Source organism: Ictalurus punctatus, chromosome 16 (assembly GCF_001660625.3).
Source record: "Ictalurus punctatus breed USDA103 chromosome 16, Coco_2.0, whole genome shotgun sequence".
In the NCBI taxonomy this organism is placed as follows: Eukaryota; Metazoa; Chordata; class Actinopteri; order Siluriformes; family Ictaluridae; genus Ictalurus; species Ictalurus punctatus.
In genome coordinates, this window is record NC_030431.2 from 803,003 (window position 1) to 827,277 (window position 24,275).

Sequence of the window (24,275 nt, forward strand, 5' to 3'; positions counted from 1 at the left end):
TTTATCCAAAAAATATATATATATCTTTGTTAAATACAGGTGTGCAAGAATTATTGGCATCCTTTTAGTCAGTACTTTCTGCTAGCTCCCTCTGCCAAGATAACAGCTCTGAGTCTTCTCCTATAACGCCTGATGAGGTTGGAGGATACATGGCGAGGGATCTGAGAGCGTTCCTCCGTACAGAATCTCTCCAGATCCTTCACATTTGGAGGTCCACGCTGGTGGACTCTCCTCTTCAGTTCAGCCCACAGGTGTTCTATGGGGTTCAGGTCAGGGGACTGGGATGGTCAGGGCAGGATCTTGATTTTGTGGTCAGTAAACCATTTCTGTGTTGATGTTGATGATGTTTTGGATCATCGTCCTGCTGGAAGATCCAACCACGGCTCATTTGAATCTTTCTGGCAGAGGCAGTCAGGTTTTCATTTAATATCTGTTGATATTTGATGGAGTCCATGATGCCATGTATCCTCACAAAATGTCCAGGTCCTCTGGCAGAAAAACAGCCCAGAACATTAAAGATCCTCCTCCATATTTAACCGTGGGCATGAGGGACTTTTCCATACGGCTACCTCTCTGTGTGCTCCAAAACCACCTCTGTGTTCATTACCAAAAAGCTCTATTCTGGTTTCATCTGACCGTAGAACCCGATCCCATTTGAAGTTCCAGTAGTGTCTGCACACTGAAGACGCTCGAGTTTGTTTTTGGATGAGAGTAGAGGCTTTTTTCTTGAAACCCTTCCAAACAGCTTGTGGTGATGTAGGTGACTTCAGATTGTAGTTTTGTTGTTTTGTTTTGTTGTTGATGATGATGTTGTTGTTGTGTGGTTACCAATGTCATGTGGTGCAACTGATGGCAAATCTTGCTGTGATAGGCCAGTTTGAATAATAATTTCTGGGAAATCGGAGAGTCCATATCATGATTATCCAGTGGTGAGGACTGTCCACTAATTGTCAGGAACAAGCAAGTTTAGCTAGCTAACACAAACGTGAGCCAATCCCTCTCCCCACTGACCACAACAAACAATGGGCAAACTTTTTTTTTTTTTACATGAACTATATACGTTATTTGGAGGTATTTCTTCATCTTCCATCAACTAATGATACTGAATTTGTGACATTACCATACTTCATAAGCTGTAAGCTAATGTTATGGCTTTTTTGTAGCTTGACAGATGACAAACAAATGTTGCTTAGGTGTGTGCTTTTTATGTCTAATGAGGGTCCAGGGTCCAGCTCAGGCCATAAAAATAATCATGTTCTATGGATGTGGATTAGTCTTTTGCACCACCCTAAATTACCACCCCAATAAAGTCATTGAGTCTAATCCTAACCACTGGGGTGCCATTGTAAAAGGTCCTTATAAAAGGTCAAATGACCTTGGGTGACCAAAGCACAGTTTGATTTCCCCAATCAAACACACCTAGTTAACATGATAATGAAGTGGTATTGTAACTGTTTGTGTACTTATTAGCAGGAAGATGACCAAACTGGACGTTTGTCACCCTTTTCTCACCCACTTGTTCTACCTTTGGGATTTAATTAGTTTGTTCTGTACTATTCTGGTTGCAGGGCTCTCCTCACAGTGACCTGTTCCTTTATGATGTTTCTCTTGATAATGTAAAATGATGAAGAAAAATCCACTTTACACATTTTACAGAGTTTTGTAGCATTTTAAATAAACTACTAGTGAGTGTTTTTTTTTGTGGACAGGCAGGGTTGATGACAAGCTCATTTTTTTTTTTGCCAAGTTGAGCTTAAGGTGGTGTTCCAGCATCCAGTTTGAGATGTCAGACAGGCAGGCGGAGATGCATGCTGAGACGGATAGATCATCAGGCTGGAAGAACAAGTAGAGCTGAGTGTCATCAGCATAGCAGTGATATAAGAAGCCATGAGAGTCAATCACAGGCCCCAGAGATATGGTATAAATTGAAAAGTGCAGTGGACCCAGAACTGACCCCCGGTTGTGAGTTGCCGAGTTTCAGAAGTCCCTCCTATCCACAATACCTTGAAGGATCTGTCTGAGAGATAGGATTGCACACAGCGCAGAGCCGTTCCGGTCATGCCCAGGCTGGAGAGCGCTGACAGGATGATCTGATGATTCACCGTATCAGAGGCAGTGTAGAGGTCAAGTGGGATCAGGACAGATGATCTTGAGGTTGATCTTGCTAGTCGTAAGGCTTCAGTGATGGAAAGCAGAGCAGTCTCCGTAGAGTGACTGCTTTTCAAGCCAGACTGCTTGATGTCCAGGAGGTTGTTCTGTGTGGAAAAAAGTGGAGATTTGTTTAAAAAACGCTCTTTCTCAGGGTTTTGGATAGAAAAGGGAGTTGGGAGACAGGTCTGTAGTTGTCAACTGCAGCAGGGTTAAGTGTTAAATGTTTAGGGTTAAGTGAAACCCGGGCCTGTTTAAATGAGGTAGGGCAGTGGTTTTCAAAGTGGGGGCCGCCAGGGGGCGCCCGGGGGACCCCAACAATTTGGTGTGAAAAATAAATAAATGTATGTTTTCTCTTTCTCACTCTCAGACACACACACACACACACACACACACACACACACACACACACACAATCAATTCCTAATGTAATGTAAAGATGTAAGATGTAATTATTAAAAAAAAAGAGGAGGATATATTCAGAACTCTGTATTTTTTATGTGTTTTAAAGACATCTTGCAAAAGGGGGGCTTCAGTCAAATTTTAATGCCATTTGGGGGCCCTTGTCCTGGAAAAGTTTGGGAACCACTGAGGTAGGGAATGTGCTGGTGGAGAGGGATGTGTTAAACATGTGACTGTATTTCTATCTTTGAAAGACAGGGGACGCCCTAGACACTAGGTGCACCTAATAAACTGGCCATTGAGTGTAATCTGTAATAATAATAATGAAACAAATATCCAGATCATTTTATTGTACTTATTATTAGAAATCATTCCAATGGAAAGACCACACTGTATTTATGCAAATAAGTTGAAATCACCTTCAGTCCAAAATGTGGAACATTCTGTAAGAAATAAATGTACAATCAGAAAAAAAGCTAATCTCATCGGCGAGCAAAAAAACAATGTAATGTAAATATGTTGCTTGATTGATTGGCAGTAGCTCCGCCCACTTCGTCACTTCTGCATTCCGGAAGTTGAAAAAAAAAAAAATCAGGCTCTAGTGGAGGTGCAGAGAACAAGGGCGGAACTGTTTTCATTTATTCCACTTAAAACAAACAAACAAAACCCAAACAAATCCTGCGGTCGGTTCTCACCACTGATTATCTGTTTTAATAATTAGAAGTATTTTGCATCTCACGAATGTGAAAGAAGAAGAGCATTTCGAGGAGTTTTTGCAGTAAAAGGATGTCAATGAGGCCTCGCAACAGGGAAATCTGCGCTGATTGCAGCGCCTCTGGTAAGTCAGCGCTTTACTGGGCTCGAGACCGAGTTGATCCTTTCTAACAGCTTGGATAAACAGAGGAAATAACAAACCTGAGCGCGATTCACAGCTGAATGTGAAAATACAGAGCGCTTTTTATTTGATTGAAGAGTGCTAGTGTCGCTTGTTACTTCTTCTGCTTGCTTTCAGGTTAGCTAGCCGGCTAAAGTCATAGCGAATACGATACTTCAAGCTCGCTGGCTTAACGCCAGGACAAATACATCTTCTCATATTAATATATGTTTTCGAAGTCCATATTTGTTGCCTGCGTTATATAGCATTCTCATACTATGTGCTCCGATCAATCCGACGAGCTTTCTTCTTTCCCCACCTGTACTCCGACTAACCCCGCCCCCTCGGCTAGGATTGGTTAGTTTGAGTGTCCGACTTGTGCGCGGCTTGTAAAATATGAATCGTAGCGCAGCAATCAGGAAACTCCTAGCCAATCACAACGAAGGAGGCTGGACCTTGTCGGAATACGGGTGCCACTATGGCTGTGGTATTTGGTATACTCATTGTGCGTAATAATAATAATAATAATAATAATAATAGCAATAACAACAATAATAATCTTTGTGTGTGGCACTTTTACAGTAAACAGTACGTACAAGGATAGAGAGTTAGTTTAAAATGTAATTTAAAAATACCCTTAATTTTAAAAGCTAAACAAGGAATTATAGTGACGTAAAATAATAAAATATGTCAGTACGACATTTAATATAAAACAACCTACATTTAGTAAAATAGTGAGAGGTTTGAAGTAGTGAAAGATTCTTGGTGATTTGTAAATAGGAATGAAGTTATTGGACCCAAGATGAACATTTCAGGGGACTGTTAAACCACCAGATCATCTAACGCACAAGTCAATATCCACGAATCTCAGCTTTAATGGACGTTGTTTGATTGATTGTTGGATAGACAACTAAAATCTTTTCCAATTGTGAACATCCCCCCTCTTTCCAGAGCCTCGATGGGCCTCGATCAATAGAGGAGTCCTTATCTGCGACGAGTGCTGCAGCATACACCGAGGTCTGGGTCGTCACAGCTCGCAGGTCCGCCACCTGTCTCACACGCCATGGCCTGCGTCTCAGCTACAGGTACGGTGTGTGGGGGGGTTTTTTTGGTTGTTTTTTTGTTGGTTTTGCACGTTGTTTGTTTTTCATATTCGGCACCGCACTCTCCTCTGCATGCTGCGGTCGTTATCAGGAAATGAAGCATTGTGTCTCAGTTCCTCAAATAAAAATAGAATGACATCGTGCGGCTCGGCCTTGTGGCTTCTTTCGTGCTGCTGTTCCTTCCTCTGTGCTGCGTTTATTTCGCGTTTACTCTTTGTGAATATGAGATGAGCAACTACGAATCTGTGTCTCGTTGAATAGAAGGGTCCTGTATAATGGGGTGATGTACGATGTCGTGTTCTTACCCGCAGATGGTCCAGACTTTATACAACAATGGGGCGAATTCAATCTGGGAGCACAGTCTTCTCGACCCTTCCTCGATCATGAGCGGAAAACGCAAAGCCAATCCGCAGGACAGAGTGCAGTAAGTGATTCACAGACATATAAATCAGTATGACCGGTATAATATTATATTATACAGTATGGCTGAGTGTGGTTATGGACAGTATAATGGTGTTTGCTAACCTTTGACATGCTTTATAGGAAAATAATTAACAACAGGGCGGTGTGATGCAGCGCGAGATACTTTTACCGCTCTGAAGTTGATTATTTCCCTTTATTTTCCATCACAAAGAGTTTTATTTTCTTCCTCTTATACCACAGCAGTTTGCCAAGCTATGTGTTTTCTTATTCAAATGGCACGTCATTCTTTTTATTTTTGTCCACTTCTAGTTACGTCATATGTTGAAGTCAGTTCCGTCTATCGCGTACATTATAGCAGCTGTAAACAGTCGTCGCATCACCAAGCCCCCCCACCATCACCACCACCACCACCACCACCACCAGCACCAAATCACTGACATTGGACACTCCCTCCAAAAACTGTGTTAGGAAATGTAAACGTCTAAACGACCAATCAGAATGGAGAATTCGAGAGCGCTGTGGTATAAGCGGATTTAGCGCAGGCGAATTTCTATTTCTCACTATCTCTCGGTCTGTGTCTGTTTAGTCCTAACAAAACGGAGTTCATAAAGGCCAAATACCAGATGTTGGCTTTTGTTCATCGAATGCCGTGTCGCGAGGACGACAGCGTGACTGCGAAGGATCTGAGTAAAGTAAGACCCAGAAAAGAGAAATTCTCTAGAGGCTTACGTTTCCTCTTCCTCGCCCCTCACGTATTTCCTCTATTGAATATGAAACATATCGTAACCCTAGTCTTAACTTCTCACCTTTTCTCAACCCACAGCTAATGTGAAAAAGAGTAGACAAAGACAAAGGGATTTTGATTCATTATTATTTATTTGTTTTCCCCACAGCAACTCCACTCGAGTGTGCGGACCGGGAATCTGGAGACGTGTCTCAGGCTGTTGTCTTTGGGAGCGCAGGCGAACTTTTTCCATCCAGTAAGTGTCTGCTGCGTTTATCTTTCTCAGATAAATAAATAAATAAATAAATAAAAAACCACTGACTTTTCATCTTAGTGATCCAAACGCGCAAGAGTTGCGTGGATATTTTACATCTGGGAGTAATTAAAATCAGCAATAAATTCTAAAAAGGAAAGCCCTAACTGACAAAGAAAAAATATGACTGGGGAGTTGTGAAATATTTTTGCGCTAATAATTTAAGTTTTATTAAAAAAAAAAAAAAAATCCTCGTTTTTGACTGAATCGTGACAGCAGTTGCTTCTTAATGCTGATCCGTTAACGTTTAGCTCGTGGCTATAAATAAGACGCTTCACATTACCACTCTAGTTTCGGCGAGTCTGAAATAGAAGCGTGCGCGTCACTGTTTTTTTTTTAATCCCACTCAAGTCCGCTCCCACGGAAACTGCCGCGTTTTTGTCTCGAAGCGTGCCTCTGCTGTGAACAGGTGATACGCCGCCGTTTTGAACCCGATGTGCGGCGAATAAACACATACAGTCGAGATCATAAGCTTACATACGCCTTGCAGAATCTGCAAAATGTTCATAATTAAAATAATTATCATAAAAATTGCGTTTAGTTGTTTTAGTTCTGCCCTGAGTAAGTGATTTCACATATCAGATGTGTACATGTTAGTCCACGAGACACGATGATAACTGAATTTACACAGACGAACCAGTTCAAACGTTTACACGCGCTCGATTATCAATCCCACGTGTCGTTACCTGGACGATCGACGCCGTGATGTTTTTACGTTTTGTGTGAGTTCTTCACGAGTCACTTGTTAGTCCTGAGCAGTTAAACTGCCCGCTGTTCTTCAGAACATTCCTCCAGGTCCTGCACGTTCTTTACTTTTCCAGCATCTTTTCATGCTGAGGACGACTGAGGGACTCGTACACGACTTTTACAAAAGGTGCAAACGTCCGCTGGTGCCCACGAAGGCAACGTTAAGAGCCGGGGGGTGTAAACTTTTGAGCAGGATGATCAGTATAAATTATTTAGTTTAAAGATCTTATTTGTTTCATTTGGTACTGCCCTTCAGAAGCTACATAAGATATATACAAGGTGTTTATAAGATGTTCCCAAGAAGACAAAATAATAGCGATTTACCCAATCATCCTGTTCAAAAGTTTACACCCCCCCCCCCCCCCAACCGTCTTGATTGATTAAGTGATCGATCATGCTCAGTGTGACCGAGGACTTGCGCTAACAAAGTAGAAAAGGGTCGGTTTTGATTCGCCGTTAAAAGCGTTGCGTTTCAGAGACGCCGATACACACGTTTGTCCTGGTTTTGCATACGTTTGATTGCTCATTTCAGTCAATCATGTGGCAGCAGTGCAATGCAAAAACAAAATAAAAACATGCAGATGCAGGTGAAGAGTCTGAGGTAATGCTCGTATCATACATCAGGGTGGAGTATCTGCGTGACTTTGACTGTTGCGTGGTTGTTGGTGCCACACGGGCTGGTTTGAAGCGTTTCAGAAACTGCTGATGTCCTGGGATTGTCATACACAAGAGTCTCTAGAGCAGCAGTCACCAACCCTCTTCCTGGAGATCTTCCTTCCTGAAGAGTTTAGCTCCAACCGTAATCGTGCCCACCCGACCATCCAATGAAGAAGAAGTTAAGAGGTTCTAGATCGACTGAAACGGGTGTGTTAGATTTTGGTTGGAGATGAAAGCTGCAGGAAGGTCGACCTGATCTCTGCTCTAGATTTGGTGCGCAAAACCAAAAAAAAAAACATCCAGCAAACAACAGTTCTGTAGGCAGGAACACCTTGTTGATGAGAGAGATCAGGTGAGAATGGCCAGAGTAACTCCGATAACCACTCTTTACAGACGTGGTGAACAGAAAGGCATCTCGGAACAGCAGGAGACCACGTCAGGTCCGGCGAAGAGCATGACTCTGAGGCTACAGCGCACACAGGCCGACTGAACATGTGCGGTTACCGTGTTGTACAGTTTTGTAAACGAAATACTTTACTCAGTAGCATCCTGTTTCTCGAAAATCTGCTGGGTAATGTAAAAAAAAATCAAAAATAAAAATTGCGTAATAGTACAGTTTCTTGAGAAACAGGACATCGAGGACGGAAGTCTTTCGTGACTACAGAAGCTCGTCGGATGATCTTGGGTTTTCGTGGTTTCGAAATTGCTGGAAGTGTGCATGAGGGTTTTTTCAGCAGTGCCACAGCAACAATGAGCAATCTTAACAATATTGCTTACACTTGTAAAAAATAAAAAAACATTTTTTTATATATGCGACAGCATTGAAGTGTGACGTGTCAGCGCCATCTTTTGATCTTTGGTCTCTTTCACCTATATACAGTTGCTCGCATTTTTTTTTTTTCTTCCATGTGACAAAACAAAGCAGTGTTAATAAGTTTGCATGCACCACATTTCAATCAGTTGCACGGATCAGAAGCGTGGTTTATTTTTGCCTCAAGTATGCGTGTGCACACACACACACACACACACACACACACACACACACACACACACACACACACACACACACACACACACACACATAGAGTATGATGCACATAACAGAGTGGTCCAGAGTACTCAGAAACTGCAGTATGTCAGGAACTGAAGGGTTTCTTTCTTATTTTTTAAAAAGTTTTCTTTCATTTGTGCGTGAGTGTGTGTGTGTGTGTGTGTGTGTTTAAGAGCATATCTTGTAGTCAGTCTGCAGAGTGCAGGCAGCCGTTCAAGTCATTGAGAGTAATTACAATCTTGTCTTCTGTAGGAGAAGGGGAACACTCCATTACACGTGGCGGCTAAAGCGGGTCAGCTTCTCCAAGCCGAGCTCCTCACGGTGTACGGCGCAGACCCCGGCGCTCCAGATAGCAGCGGAAACACACCCGTCGATTACGCAAGGTCGGTCAGCCATTTTCAGACGCCACGTACGAAAGACATCATTCGTTTTAGTCCACGGCTTCGCCCTGGATTCAGTCCTTCCCAGACCTTCCATTTCAATTTGTGCATTTTTTTTAATCCGATTTGTACACACATCCACTTTAAAAAAAAAAAAAATGTTTTTGCATTTAAAAATATCTGCTTGATCGGTTTCATATTTATTCAGTTTCTTTTGCAGCCCCCCCCCCCCCCCCACACACACACACACATACATTTGATCCAGAACACATCTTTTTTTTTTTTTTTTTCCTTTTGACCCAAGAAGCACTTAATTTTTTTAATTAATTTTTTTTATTTTTTAAATTTTTTTATAAAAAGAAGAAAAACTAAAGTTAACTTTTGTAACTTTCTTTGTCTTCTTAGACAAGCAGGGCATCAGGATCTGGCTGACAGGCTGGTGGAGATCCAGTATGAACTGACGGACAGATTAGCCTTCTACCTGTGTGGAAGAAAACCAGGTAACCGCACTGTAATCGGATATTTTAATGCCTGGCTCGCACCTGAACTTATCGGATGATGAGATCGTAAACTATCCTGCAGTTAGTTTCTCACTCATTGTTTATCAGCCAGTAAAAAGCGAGCGTCGTCCAGGCAGCGCACAAGCCGAGTGATCTGAATCTTTCATCCTGACGCCGGATCGAGTTCACGCAGACGTCTTATTTGCTCTGGAGATGTGACCGCGCTTATCTCGGTTATTCATAACGCAAGGCAGTGAATCATTTTGCATCGCAGGAAAGTGTGTGCAGGGTCGTGGGAGAAGGGACGTGTGAATAATGTGACGGATTTGCAGTTCAGTAATGGATACAGGATCGTTATGCGGCCACTGGGAAACCGATCTTTAGTCATTTGAAACTTTTTTTTTTTTTTTTTTCCCCCAGATCACAGAAATGGACAACATTTTATAATTCCTCAGATAGCAGACAGGTGAGATTTACACCGTTATATAATAATAAAGTAATTGTAACGGATAAAAAAAACTTCTAGTGTAACTTCTGATTTTTCTTCTTGCTCACTTTAAACGGATAAGAAATGTGTGAGTATAAAACATGATGATATTTGGTTTCTGGATATATAAATTGTGTGTTTGTGTATATTGTGTATATTTAACTTGAACTTGTATTTAACGGTCTGTTTTGATACAGCACTCTGGATTTGACCGAATTGGCTAAAGCTGCAAAAAAGAAACTCCAATCAGTAAGTAAGATTTTTGTTCAATTGCCAACATATTTCAGATTTAAAAAAAAAAAAAAATACTCCCACACAGGTGTTTTGATCCACTTGAGGATGAGAGGATATGATGTGATATTGTGGTTGCCAGGTTCTGCAATTTTGCCACTGAAGTATTAGGTTAACATTGCAATTACGAAGAACGCACAGTCAGGTCCATAAGTATGTGGACAGCGATGCTATTCTTGCTTCTGTACATCACCACAATGCATTTGAAATGAAGCAATCAAGATAGGATTGAAGGGCAGACTTTCAGCTTTAATTCAACTCCATCGTGGTGGTGTACAGAGGCAACGTTACATCGCTGTCCAAATACTTATGGACCTGGCTGTAAGTAAGATTGCATGCTTTTCATAATTAGTACGTTACTGAAAAAAAGACCACAAAAGAACGAACATTTTAGCTTTTTTTTTCTTCTTTTTTCCCCTGAATTTATTGTTCTGCTGGCCAACAAACCCGTGTTGTGTTTGTAATCCATGAGTATTTTTGTGAATTCTTTGAACAAAAGAACAAAAACAATAAAGACAATTTTTCACAGCCTTCTTTGCTCTTATTTACCAAGGGTGCCAATATTACTGGATGGCACTGTGTGTGTGTAATATATTTTATATTACATATATAATATATATATATATATATATATATATATATATATATATATATATATATATATATATATATATATATGTAATATAAAATATATATATATATATATATATATATATATGTGTGTGTGTGTGTGTCTTTTATGCATGGTTCTACATCTTATTTTTGCTTTTGAAAGTAATTTTTAATTGTTGAAACCGATTGTATTGTTATGGTACTCATTTGTACCAAGTCACAAAATGGATACGCAGACTCGCTGTGACATCTTAACACCCTTAACATCACACATCATTCTCGAACCTGTTAACTCCTTTTGTGATGATAAATATATATATATATATATATATATATATATATATAAATTTTTTTTTTTTTTTTTTTAAATTCCAGCTCAGTAATCATCAGTTTGAAGAGCTGGCCATGGATGTTTACGATGAGGTGGACAGAAGAGAGACCGATGCAGGTTGGTTTAAATTATTCGTCATGGTATGACCAAACCCACCTCTTTATTATCGACACCTTGTCAGATCTGTATTTTGCTGTGACCATGTGAACGCTCTTACCAGTTGTATGTCGTGTCAGTAAACTAAGTAGCCTAGCGTTCGGTCTAGATCGCTTTTTATTATTCTTCAAAGTCCAGATAAAGTTTGTTTGGACTTTGACAGCGAGGATGTTGTTTGTCTTCGCTGTAGCTTTGGAGGCAGAAAATCAAGCGAATTTGGCAACAATTTTTTTTAAAAATGATGTAAAATGTCATAACGCTCCCTAACCAGACCAATGTTCCACCAGCGCTCGGTCCTCCATGTTGGTTTTTCTCCAGCTTGCCATCTGATTGGTCAAGGGGTTAAAAAAAATGCCAGAATGCAGTATGAAAGCAGTATTATTTGTTCGGAACTGCTGTTGGTAATGTGGTTTCCAGTTCCGTCACAAGTTCCTATGTTCTTGATGGTAATTGCTCTGTTGTGTGTACGATTACAGTGTGGCTCGCGACTCAGAACCACAGCGCTCTGGTGACGGAAACCACAGTGGTTCCCTTTCTCCCAGTCAACCCTGAATACTCGTCCACTAGGAACCAGGTAAACCAGTAGTGCTTCTTTCACCTGCGCGCTTTTAAAGTCGATGCTGGAATGTGGAAATGGTTTTCACACGTTCCATCTGTTTTGTTTTTCTCGTTCTTCCCCTAAAAGAGAGTGTAGCAGCGGTACTTCACAATGTCTCTTTCGGCTTAACACTTTCAAAAAGGACAACGCTGAAAGTGCCACTGTAATGTTTAAAAGTTAAATAATATTTTTATTACAATAGTAGTTTGTCTTGCACGCAGTAGAGCGCTCCGGAAATGACAAACCGCTCCATTTAATGCCATATGTATTATACGACCTGCTTCAGAAACATCATATTTTATATTCCAGACATTGAGAGACGCTTTTAGCTTGTAAGGGTTTATCAGAAATACTATCTTCTTTTATTTGTCCATGAAATACAATTTGTAGTATATTCCACTGGGGTTTATTTTTTGTTTACGTTGTCTATACTGTATAAGATATTATGTACGGAATGAAAGACTTACAGGAATGTTCACAAAACTAGTTATCATTTATGCTATAGTGGCTATAAACAGTCACTCCGATATCGGAAACCCCCCCCGAAACTACTGGATGAGCTGCTGTTCTAGAAAACGAATCTAAATTTTCTGACCAATCAGAATGCAGAATTCTACCGTGTTTTTATAAAATTGCGTTAATGGTATACCCGGTTCCTTATCACGTTAATATGACCGTATCGGTGCGCAGGTAGCATCATGTATATCGTAATATTTGTAATGCAGGGTCGGCAGAAGCTGGCGAGGTTCAACGCTCATGAGTTTGCTACACTCGTGATAGACGTTTTAACCGACGCAAAGCGCCGCCAGCAAGGGAATTCCCCGGATGTCAAGGGTGAGAGGAAGTGTTTTATTGTACTACTGTTAAAGAAACAAAAGGCCATGCTGTTTATTGTGACTCTTATTTTCTGTTCTCATTTTTGCAGTCAAGTATTATATTATATTATAGTGTTTTACTGATCAAATCTCTTTGTTTAATACTTTTGTTTATTTTTTTTGTTTGTTTTAAGTCGGTATCAGTTAACAGTACTTCCTGTTTGTCAGGTTTTTATCATTTTTTGCACGTTTTAAAAGGACTGGACAGGGGCCATAAAGATAAATCAGATTATCCAGATTGTTTCCTGTTCCTTCTTTCAGATAACGTGGAGCTGATTCTGAAAGATATCGGCAGGCGCCTCGGGAGCGAGAGCCAAGAGCCGGAACAGCCCGATTACGACAGCGTGGCCTCTGATGAAGACGCGGAACGAGAGCCAGGCTCTGGGAAAGACGAGAGGACCAAGGTTTGTTTTTCCTATAGATATTCGTGCGGGGAATCTGGCTCGGCTTTGCGCGGTCATACGGTCTAACCGATCCTGGCGATCCTCCTGCCGTTGCGTGTCGGGAGTGTGTGCCGTCCTGCGTTTTTATTGCACGGAGCTTGTGCTACTCAACTGCTTACACTCAGCCTGCATTTATATACGAGCGTTCCTCACCGTTCCCTCGTCAGCCATCATTCCCTCTCTCTTTCTCCTCAGGGCCGATCCAGTACTTTATTAGCTCTGGTGACGTTTATTAGACGAGCTCATTGAGGTTCGAGGTATTGAACCGCATAGCTGTAAATCTCAAGAGCCGAGCTTTACCCGGAAGGCATCGCCAGCAGACGCAGGCAGGCAAAAACAACACAAAAAACCTCCCGTGTACCCTCATTTAAACCTGATAGAACTAATTTAGCTTGGTGTTTGATGCACTTTGTCCCCGCTAACTCAATAACAAATGGACTGTTCATTTTAACTCTGCTTCACGGGTGGCTGATGAATTCACTTTCATTCTTACCAATTAGGTTTCACTTCATACTTTCAGTGTCCTCATACTCACCAGTCAGGGAAGTTAAATGAGCAGTTTATTTAAGGTCGGTCTATTTAAAGTTCAGTTCGGTGCAAGGCTGGTTCATATTTTTTCCTGGTTACTGTAATAATCAAGGCCTTATACTGGTAAACTGAAAGAAATCCGGCTTTACATGAACCTATATGGCACTTTTCCACCGCACGGTACGGCTCGACTCGACTCTGCTCGCTTTTTGGGGGCTTTCCACCGCGGATAGTACCTGGTCTTTAGTACCCCCTCGGTCGAGGTTCCAAGCGAGCCGAGCCGATACCAAATATGAGCCGTGCACTGAAGCAGTCTCCTTAACGAGTGGTTCTGTATTGTTCCTGAATAAATGTGTGATTTAATACATACTTTGCGTACGGTAATATTCTGATAATTGACAGTTATGCATTTAACAGTTATGACATTTACCTCATTACAGATAAAATTACAACAAAGGATCTTGTCTTAGATTTTTACATCTCGCTTGTTACCGATTTCCAAACAGGCGTTTGTCGAAGTCACTCCTGTCACCGCCGAATCTGACTTAGTCTCATATATATATATATATATACACGCTACGTAGGTTCTAGAGCGCCGTTATTTTACATCCTTAATTGGGTCCATGTTCAGTGAACAGGAAAGGCGTTTGGAATACGGCCTGACTGTGTGTTTATACGGGGCTTTGATAATGCAGCATTATTCCTGCGTGAAGGCGAGTGGAAGACGGCGCGCGCGTTGAGGCGACATTAAACTGCAGTGGAAAAGCAAGCTCAGAAAAGTAAAGCGAGCCGAGCCGAGCCGTACCGTACCGTGGTTATAAAAAAAATCCCCAAAATTATGGCTTTTGTTTGAATAGGAATGATATCCCAGAAGTTTGCATTTAAAAACAAACAGACATTATATTTATGTACGTAGCTACTCCATGTATGCATTGTCTACGAATTTCATGCCACCAATGTTTAGTGTTCTAGTTGAAAAGTGATTAGGGCTGCACAAAATTAACAACAAAAAAGCTTACGTTGATGTAATGCTATAAGGGGTGACCTGCAGTAATTTGACCAAACTTATTATTATTATTATTATTATTATTATTATTATTATTATAGATTTTTCACAGAACACAGAAAAAACATATATGCAATATTGCAGTAATGATTACCAAGCAGTATGTACACCGGAAAGCCATAACATTAAAACCACCTGCCAGTATCGTCTAGGTCCAGCTTGTGCCTCAAAAACAGCTCTGAGGCGTCGAGGCACGGACTCCACAAGACCTCTGAAGGTGTGCTGTGGTATCTGGCACCAAGATGTCAGCAGCAGATCCTATAAGTCCTGTAAGTTGTGAGGATGGGCCTCAGTGGATCGGACTTGTTTGTCCAGAGCGTCCGACAGACGCTCGATCGGATCAACACCTTGAACTCTTTATCACGTTGCTCAAACCGTTCCTGAACAATTTTTTGCAGTCTCAGGGAGCATTATCCGGCTGAAAGAGGCCTCTTCTGTTAGGGAATACCGTTACCATTAAGGGGTGTACTCGGTCTTCAACAATGTGTAGGTAGGTGGTACGTGTCAAAGTAACGTCCACGTGAACGCCAGGACCCAAGGTTTCCCAGCAGAACATTATCCAGAGCATCACGCGACCGTTTCGGAGACACTCTCACCCAGTCGTCCCTTGTCAAAGTCGCTCAGTTCTGCTTACGCGTGCCCGTTTTTCCTGCCTCCAACACGTAAACTTTGAGAACTCACTGTTCACTTGCTGTCTAATGTACCCCACCCTTCGACAGGTGCCGTTGTAACAAGATAATCCGTGTTCTTCATGTCACCTGTCAGTGGTTTTAATGTTATGGCTGATCGTTGTATAACGGTGCAGTCCTAATTGCTAGCTGGAATGTCGATGAGACTCTGTAGGGCAAAGAAAACTGCGTGTACAAATCATCCATTTGGTTTTACCAGGAGCGAGTGTTTCAGACTGAAACTGAAAGCTATATTTATATAACAGTGGACTTTCATGAAGTACAGAAACTATACGAGGGCGTGCTTAAACTGTATCGAAACTCATGGTTATTCTTACTTTAATCTCTCCGTATCGCTCTCTGCCACCAGAGCTCGGAGTCCTCCGACCTGTCCGACGGCCCCATCACCGTGCAGGAGTTCATGGAGGTGAAGAATGCCTTGAATGCATCCGAGGCCAAGATCCAGCAGCTGCTCAAGGTCAACTGCCACTTGAGCGAGGAGCTGAGGCACATGCAGAGCAAGGTGTGTGTGACCCTGCCTGTTCGATGAGCCCTAGTATGTCTACCCTGAGCAGCTCACACCCTGATCGAGCTTCAGCTGCGTGTGGGAAGCGTGCTAGCCGGGTGCTTATCCGCTGTGCTTATCTGATCTGCGTTTGCTGAGCTGCTCGCTCGGGGCTACCGCTAAGCATTTTCAGATGAGGAGGCAGAAAGTGTGTCCTCCCGCAGCGTCTCGTTTTACAGGTCTGTCTCTTCAGGTTTTCAGTGTTTGCCGTGCACACAGAGCGGCGTTTCAGATCAAGATGAGCGAGGAACAAGTCTGTAGTTTTTTGTTGCGTTTCTTTTTTTCTTTTTCTTTCAGATCTATCTAACTCTAAACCAATAGATTTGAAGAAAAAACAAACAAACAACAAAAAACCGTTAGTACATGGCGGGAATTGCTTGAATGCGCTGTCTAAAAAGCAAGATAACACTGCACTGTCGCTGCCCCGTTTAACCTTCATGTTCTGATCTCTAATGAGTCCTGAACGTCTCATTAGCTCGGGTCATCTCTGTTCATTTTATAGCAACACAGGTTTAAGGTTTATTTTAAACTACTAAGGATGCACTGAAATTTTGGACACGAATGTGGCTGAGTAAAAGTGACAAAAAAAAAAAGTCGCCTTTTAAATGTGTGTCTCTTATCTTAATTCTAATTCTACACCAATCAGCTTTAACATTAAAACCAATGACCGGTGAAGTGAATTGCGTCGATTACCCGGGGACGAGATGCACCAGGATGCACTGTGGGAAGAAGGCGAGCCTGCGGAGGAAGTGAGATGCTCTGGGCGATGTTCTGCTGGGAAGCTTTGGGTCCTGGTGTTCATGTGGATGTTACTTTTTGACACGTACCACCTACCTAAATGTTGTTGCAGAACAAGTACACCCCTTCATGGCAACTGTGTTCCCTAATGGCAGTGGTATATTTCAGCAACACAAGGTGTTGACTCGGCCTCCGAGTTCCCCAGATTTCATTCCAATCGGGCGTCTGTGGGACGTTCTGGACAAACAAGTCCGATCCACAGAGGCCCGACCTCACAACTTACAGGACTTAAAGGATCTGCTGCTGACGTGTTGGTGTCAGATACCACGGCACACCTTCAGAGGTCTTGAGGAGTCTGTTCCTCGAGCTGTTTTGGTGGTACAAGGAGAGGGGGACCTTCACGATATCAGGCCGGTGGTTTTAAGGTTATGGCTGATCGGCGTCTGTGTATTTGTGTATAGTTGTGTAAATGGACAGACAGGGAGTCCACCTCCCATGTTCGGGGATCCTCCTGATGTGTGCTTGTGTGTGTACACAGTGAGAGTGTAAATAAGAGATGAAGCGAATGGGACCATGAAACCAAAAATTTTAAACTTTTTTATTTTTGTCAGGTCTGGCTATAATTTCTGTAATATGTCATATCAAATCAGCTTTATTCCAATTATAATAATAATAATAATAATAATAATAATAATAATAAACCAATCTGAAATGACCCGAACGGAACATCAAGGTTAAAGGCACAACCGTCTCCGCCTGTGTGTTTGCTTCGTCTCCAGCTGAACTCCCTGCAGAACGAGAACAGCAATCTGAAATGGCAGGGCGCCAACAGCCTGGCGCACCCGCAGGAGCCGCAGCGACGGGCCCCGCCCCGCGGAGGCAGAGCCATGTCCATGTACGAGACGGGCTCGGGCATGAAGCACTACCATGCCAGAGCAGACGGTGCGCATCCCGAGCCTGGCAGCCTCACCCTCCAGCCCCTTCCTCCTGGTGTAAGTGAAATCGAGAGAGAACACGCCATGCTCGATTTGTGGCTTTGAGTGTGATTTATTTATCTATCTATCTATTTATTTTCAGTTTGTAAATCGCAGCATTCTGTGTATGAGATTCAGTTCGTGTTCATGTGACTGTCCCATTGTACCCAGGCCATGTTTTTTATTTTTTATTTTTTTTATTTTATATCCAGCGCACTAATTTTGGTTATAATATTCATGGAAATAGCCAACTTGATTTGAACCCTTTCTAGATTGGGAAGGGTCCCTCCATGGGTGCCTCCTCCCTCCCCACCTTCCCTTCCACCCTGTCCTGGGCGTGGGACGAGCGAGCCCAAAGGGTGAAGTACTCGCTCCTCTACTGCCTGGCTTCCTTTCTGCCTGTTTCCCCTCTCCATTTTCAGCCCACCTCCACCCACTGCCCCACTCCTTTCAGCTCTGCAGATCTGCATGCACCCCATCTGTATACATGCCACCGTTTCAGTTCACACTGATCTCTTTATCCGAGATGCAGGGTTTGCGATAGACTGCTTCTTTGTGCTTGCTGCATTTACGACCACTGCGAAGGCACATTGGCTGAAAAGCTCTGCTCACTGATAATGCCTGATGTGTAAAAGTGTCTAGAAGAGTCTACTACCAACAACTGTTGTTTTGTTTTTGCTGTTGTTTTTGTTCGCAAGACTTTTCCATGCTCTCAAAATGTCAGACGGAAATGATGGTCTATTGACGCCTCAAGCCAATGTCAAAGGTTATAACAGGGGTCGCAAATTACGGTAATGAACCGTTAGCGAAGAAGTTGCGCAGTAGTTATGTCTGCAGCTGTGTTTGGGGGGGGGTCATTTTAAACCCACAGTTAACCGGATTTTTAATAATTGACTGTCGACAGTTTTTTTTCATTTTTTTTTTTTTTTTAATCCGTTAATAGCTACTGATAAAATAAAATACTGATGTGGAACATCCATGAAACAGGTTAGTTCCTGTTCTCCGTTGCAATATAGCAGCTATTATTATTATTATTATTATTATTATTATTATTATTATTATTATTCATTCCCTCAAGAGCGTCGCTTTGTCCCATTACTGAGAAACTGCAAAGTCAAAGAAGACTTTCCCGTGGTGGAAAACCTACTGTTTATAAAGCGCTGACACCTGAGGCTCCTTCCATTAAAGTGCACCTGTTATGGTTTTTTCAATGATTACCTTTCATGTAGTGTGTTATAGAGCTGTTTGCGAATGTAAAAAGTCTGCAACGTTTCAAAAATCAAAGCGCACGACAAAAGGAATCGATTCTGAACAGCTGAAACGAGTCGTTAGTGATTCCAGACTTACTTCCTGTACTGACCTACGTAGGTTTTTAATAAAAAAAGCCCTGCCTCTGGTCTTCGTCACCCGCTCGCCGACAGACGGAGCTGAAACTCGTTACGGTAGTGGGCGTTTCCTTTTTGAAGCACATCGACAGCGGTAGACCAATCAGAGCAGAGTATGCTCTCTGAAAGGAGGAGTTTAGAACGAATCGTTTCGAACAGATCATTTAACGAGTCGTTTGTGACAGAGTTTTTAAAAAAAAAAAAAAAAAAAAAAAAAAAAAGGTAACGCTGCAGTTTAAATTCCGAGCACGTTGAAGTGTTTTCTGACCTCGGATGCGTGTAAATCTATTATATGAGACATTTAAAACAAAATTAGGCACGTTTCAAATCCATAGTAGGTGCGCTTTAATATTAATCGCCTTAGAGAAAAGTTCACCATATGAACGATTATATGTCTTTCTTTGAGAAGTAGCGAGACGTTTTCATTAGTTTATTATTAGTCTCAGACTGTGTAGAGCGTCCACCGTACGAGTCGCTGTGAACAGGAAGCTGCTAAAGAAATGATGACATTGAAACAAGCACATGAATGTAATCCTGCGATTTGACTTTGCTATTATTGAAAACGAACCAACACCTTCTGACCAATCAGAATCGAGAATGCTCCGTGACCTCTTTTGAAGGACGTCGTCATAACAATCGATATCACGGACGGAGCGTGAACAGTTTTTAGTAGCGGACTCGAGACTCTTGGACCATACTGTGTAGGTGTGTAGTGATCTGACGCAAGCGTTATTAAAGGAATGCACCTCCGCTGCTAACATGGCTGTGTCTCGTGCAAGCCCTGTAGTAATTTCTCTGTAACGGTGAAACCTCTATGATGCGAAGCAAGTTTGGGGTGTAAAGGTAGAGCTCTCATGACGTTTCTTCTCCCACAGCAGGGGTCCAGGGTGGAAGGAAAGAGCAGCACCTCCGAGAGCGACTACGATAACACGCCCAACCATGCCGAGCCGGACGACTCCAGGTACGGCTTCTCGTGCACAGCTCAAGCGTAGGACGAATATCGATTGATCGATTTAGAACGCCCCTGTATGCATTACTGACACGTCTTTGATCACGCCATGTCTCTTCATAAAATCCTTCTAACTGTGTCATTTGATGTGTTTACTTCTTGGGAAGATCCATTGAAGCAAGCCAGGATTTATAATGGTGCTGAGTTTGAAAAAGAAATAACGCTAGGCTTGCGTGATCCTCGCGTCCACCCAAAATGACACAGAGAAACCTACAGCGCCGGAGTGGCGGACGTCACGTTTTCGTAAAGTTCCCAAACACACCCATAGTGGAGATTCGCCAGCAAACAGTAGGTCGGGAACTGCTTGACTGCACTGCCAGTCACAAGTATTTTTAGCGGTTTAATAGTAAATGCAAAAGTTGTTTTTTTTTTTTTTTTTTTTTTTTTTTTTTTGGTAGCGTTTTAAAAACGAATGAGTTAAACGGCAAAACTTTTAATTACACGATTCGTGGTGTAATCGGCGCGAACGTCACTGGACATGGTGGCAGTGTAAGATTAAATACGAATGACGGAACAGAAGAATTTCGCTCCGATCTCACTTTATAAGAGAAGCCCCGAGGCAGCGGTTAGGAAAAGCACCAGCGGTAATTCCTTTAATCAAGATCCTTATTTGTAGCAGGCGGGTGCTTTAGGTTCGCACGTCATGGCGTCAGATCTTTCATCTTCACCGGGTCTGTATACATCATCACGTCACTAATACTGTTACTCGTTTCAGGCCTAGAACCGGTGGCCGGCACGGAGAGGGAACCATCCCCGAATCGGGTGACTTCGAGTGCGAGACCGACTCGGCGCTGCCCTCCACCGAGGACGTCATCAGTAAGACCGAGCAGATCACCAAGAACATCCAGGAGCTGCTGCGTGCCGCACAGGAGAACAAACAAGAGAGGTGAGCACACACACACACACACACACACACACACACACACAGATGTAAATATCTATCTGACTTCCTTATCTGAAGTTCAAATCATCACTGTTCTTTCAAAAGTATGAAAAGCAGAACTGAGAGGAGACCATCGCATGCTTTTGGCAATTCTCTGAAATTTCTCAGTCTTCCTATGATCCTGTGTTTTCACTTTCTGTCGTCGTTGCTTTCTCTCTCTGTGTGTGTGTGTGTGTGTGTGTGTGTGTGTGTGTGTGTGTGTGGACACTCCAGCCCGGGTTGTTTCAGTGGTCTGCTGCCCTGCGCCGAGCTGCAGGCGGACTCGTCCTGGTACCGTTTGCTCGGAGGCCACAGCGGCTCCTTTGTCTGAGTGCCGAGTGGTGCGAGTGTGTTAACCGCACAGCATGCGTTTATAACGATCGGCCATTCGCGTCGAGGGCGTTGCCGAGCATGTCTCGACGAGGTCTTTTCCATCCGGCTTTGTCTTCGGTAGAAATACCGATTCAACAAACGGAAAAGTTATTTCCCGAACGCGCATGCATAAAGAGGTCTAGTAATGTAGTTCCTGCTTTGGGCACTACTTCTGCTTCCTGTTTGTCTAACTGTACGAGGTAGAAATATACAGGTGGCGTGATGCGTCCCGACGTGAACCCAGGTCCATCACTTTACAATAACCGCACACCCTAAAGTGTTTTATTCCTCTTATTCCACAGCGGTTTGCTAACACTAACGATGTTTTCTTCACTAAACCTCATGTCACACGTCATAGTTTTTAATCCCTTTATAGTCGCGTTTAATGTTGGAACGATCTCGTACGTTATAACGACTGTAAACGTTCGCTGGTGTTCGCCAGTCTCTCTTGAGATGCATAAAGCGGAACACTTAAGGTTACCTTTGACTGTTCCAAAGCGAATATAAATCAGTTTATTCTAATTAGTGGCGCGTACATCATGGAAGTCCTTGTGTAAGTTGTTACTATAGAAACAAACACTCTCATCACAGCCGGTGTCGTAGAAAGCCGCTGTTCTAGAAAACGAATCAACACCTTCTGACCAGTCGGAGCACTCGACAGCGCTGCGGCGTACAGAAATCTGCGTCTCAGGTTGTTTGTGGAGGTTTTTTTTTTTTTTTTTTTTTTTGCATTGTTGTGCTGATTTGCCTTCTGAATAACACTCGTATAGATCATAGCGCTCAGATCCGAGCCTAGTTTAAGCGTACGTATCTGATCTGCCAAATGAGATATTAAATACTAGGCTTTAGTGCTAAGCCCATGACCCATGACTTCCAAGCTTGGATTTTGAATGCTGTTGTGTTGAAATGATCCTGCATCGTGCTCCGTGTGCTCAGCTCACGACCCGTCGGTCCGACAGCGAAATGACTCTTTTTTTTTTTTTTTTTTCTTTTCTCTGTTGTCCAGCTTCATCCCGTGCTCGGAAAGAATCCATCTAGCTGTGACTGAAATGGCCACGCTGTTTCCGAAGGTAAGGCTGCACACCGCAGGCTGCAGTTTTATGGATTTCTCGTCGAAGCCGTCTAGTATGAAAAAAGAAAAAAAAGATCAGACGTCTGATGAGCGTTGCTCGAGCGTCTGCATGCTGTGACACTTTCTTTCTAAAGAGAGAAATAAACGAACCAGATTTCTGTTTATTAGGAGGATTTGCATGCTGTTTTTGCTTCATTTGCTTAAAATGCTCCGATTGGATGCATCTCCTATTTTTGTATTTCTTCCTCTTCGGTTGCACTGATGTCGTTTACGTCCTTGCTCCCAAAGCTGCTCTAAATTCAATCAGAGTGTGGATTTGATGATTGACGCCGCCGTCTGTCTCCTCCCAGAGGCCGAGTTCGGAGATGGTGCGTGGCTCCCTGCGGCTGCTGACTTCCAGCGCCAACCGACTGCATGGCGAGTGCCAGCGAGCAGCACCGGCCGACTCCTGCCCCACCGACGCCCAGCTGGTCACGCAGCAGCTCATCCAGTGCGCCTACGACATCGCCAAGGCCGCCAAGCAGCTCGTCACCGTCACCACCAAAGAGAGCAACTGAGCCGCTCGCCTTTTACCGTCCTTTCCATTTCATCGGACGACGTCTCCCGTCGTCACTTTTGTGTTTTTACAGCATCAGTATTATGAAACGTATTTTTATGTTATATTTTTATTTAAAGGAATTTGGTTCATAGTGTCTGTTAATCAAATTTTAAGTTATAACCTTGCCATGGTAACGTGTTCAAATCTACAGGCCGTTAGTTATTATTTTTTTTTTTAGTTGTTTTTTTTTTTTTGTCGATCAGTCCGTGCTGCCGTTCTCTGGTAACGTGTCAAATGGTCATGTGACAGTGCAGTCTCTTGTTGTGATAAAAAAAAACAAAAAAACCCAGTCATACTTTGTGAATAGTGAGTCCTTCCTGCGTGAAACACCACTTCATCCCTCATCCTGTGACTTAACAGATGTACAGTATCAGAAGTATACACCGATTTTACTTGTAATGCTGAAGTCTATAAAGCTGTAATACCTCATATATACATAGTTGACTGCGCCAGGCCTCCTGTTACCATGTTCCAGAGACCCCCGGGACGCTTTTTTTGATTTGACGTGAACCACATTTTATTTCAAAACCCGCTTCGTTCGAGTACTCTGTTTTCAGCAAATGCTTTCGCTGTCGTTTTCGCTCGCATTTATTTGTAATTGTGCTTCGTGCAATTATGAATGGAGATCCATCCAAAGGATGTGTGTTCAGTTGCCTTGTGTCTCAGAAATCCGTCAGCAGTTGCGCTTGTGATTTTTATTTTTTTTCTCTTTTTTTCTTTTCGTGGTGCTAACAGTGTGTCCTCATATTCTTCAGTATATTGTATAATATATAAATGCTGCTACGCTGTCTCCTACATATGCAACTAATAAGGTGGTGTTGGCTCAGTCCCATCTGCGTACAGGGATAACAAAAACCATGACGGTTTAGCTTCTGTAAAAACCTTGCCATTGAATATAATAAACCAGAATTTATAACGCACGTATCGCGCGTGATTTATTGCTTGTTTGGAAGACGGACAAAAATAAGAACTGAAAAAAACCAAGGGGGTCATTATAGGAAAGTTTTCCTGATAAGTACCGCATGTCCTGAAGTGTCCCCCCCCCCCCTTATACCACAGCAGTACACTAGCAATTAATGATTTATTTATTTATTTATTAAAGAATGATGCATTATCCATTAACAGTTATGTATATTGTTGTCTCTAAGTTAGCAGAACAAAAAAGCCCTCTGTCCTGAAGACCCCCCCCCCCACCCCACCCCACCCCCCAATGTCGGAATACTGAACAGCTTTATGTGCTGACACTGGAGACTCCTTCATATC

The 24,275-nt window shown here is 42.6% G+C and overlaps 1 protein-coding gene across 13 annotated transcripts; it reads left to right on the forward strand.

The window, feature by feature from the left end:
* Positions 1–3,122: 3,122 nt before the first annotated feature.
* git2b (G protein-coupled receptor kinase interacting ArfGAP 2b) lies at positions 3,123–23,932 on the forward strand. 13 transcript variants are annotated; one of them, XM_053686885.1, is made up of 21 exons: positions 3,123–3,388; positions 4,376–4,509; positions 4,839–4,951; positions 5,537–5,642; positions 5,844–5,930; positions 8,695–8,825; positions 9,228–9,322; positions 9,743–9,788; positions 10,007–10,058; positions 11,088–11,160; positions 11,676–11,773; positions 12,523–12,631; positions 12,934–13,076; positions 15,748–15,900; positions 17,460–17,672; positions 17,927–18,013; positions 19,915–20,000; positions 20,764–20,934; positions 21,205–21,261; positions 22,349–22,412; positions 22,703–22,837. In XM_053686885.1, exons 1-21 carry the CDS (start codon positions 3,337–3,339, stop codon positions 22,709–22,711), a joined length of 2,079 nt encoding a protein of 692 aa, XP_053542860.1. In that variant the 5' UTR covers positions 3,123–3,336; the 3' UTR covers positions 22,712–22,837. The 13 variants fall into 13 exon arrangements, with proteins under 13 accessions (XP_053542860.1, XP_053542859.1, XP_047016660.1 ...); XM_047160704.2 differs by having other exon boundaries at positions 3,124–3,388; positions 22,765–23,932; XM_047160705.2 differs by having other exon boundaries at positions 3,124–3,388; positions 19,918–20,000; positions 22,765–23,932.
* The last annotated feature ends 343 nt before the right edge of the window (positions 23,933–24,275 follow it).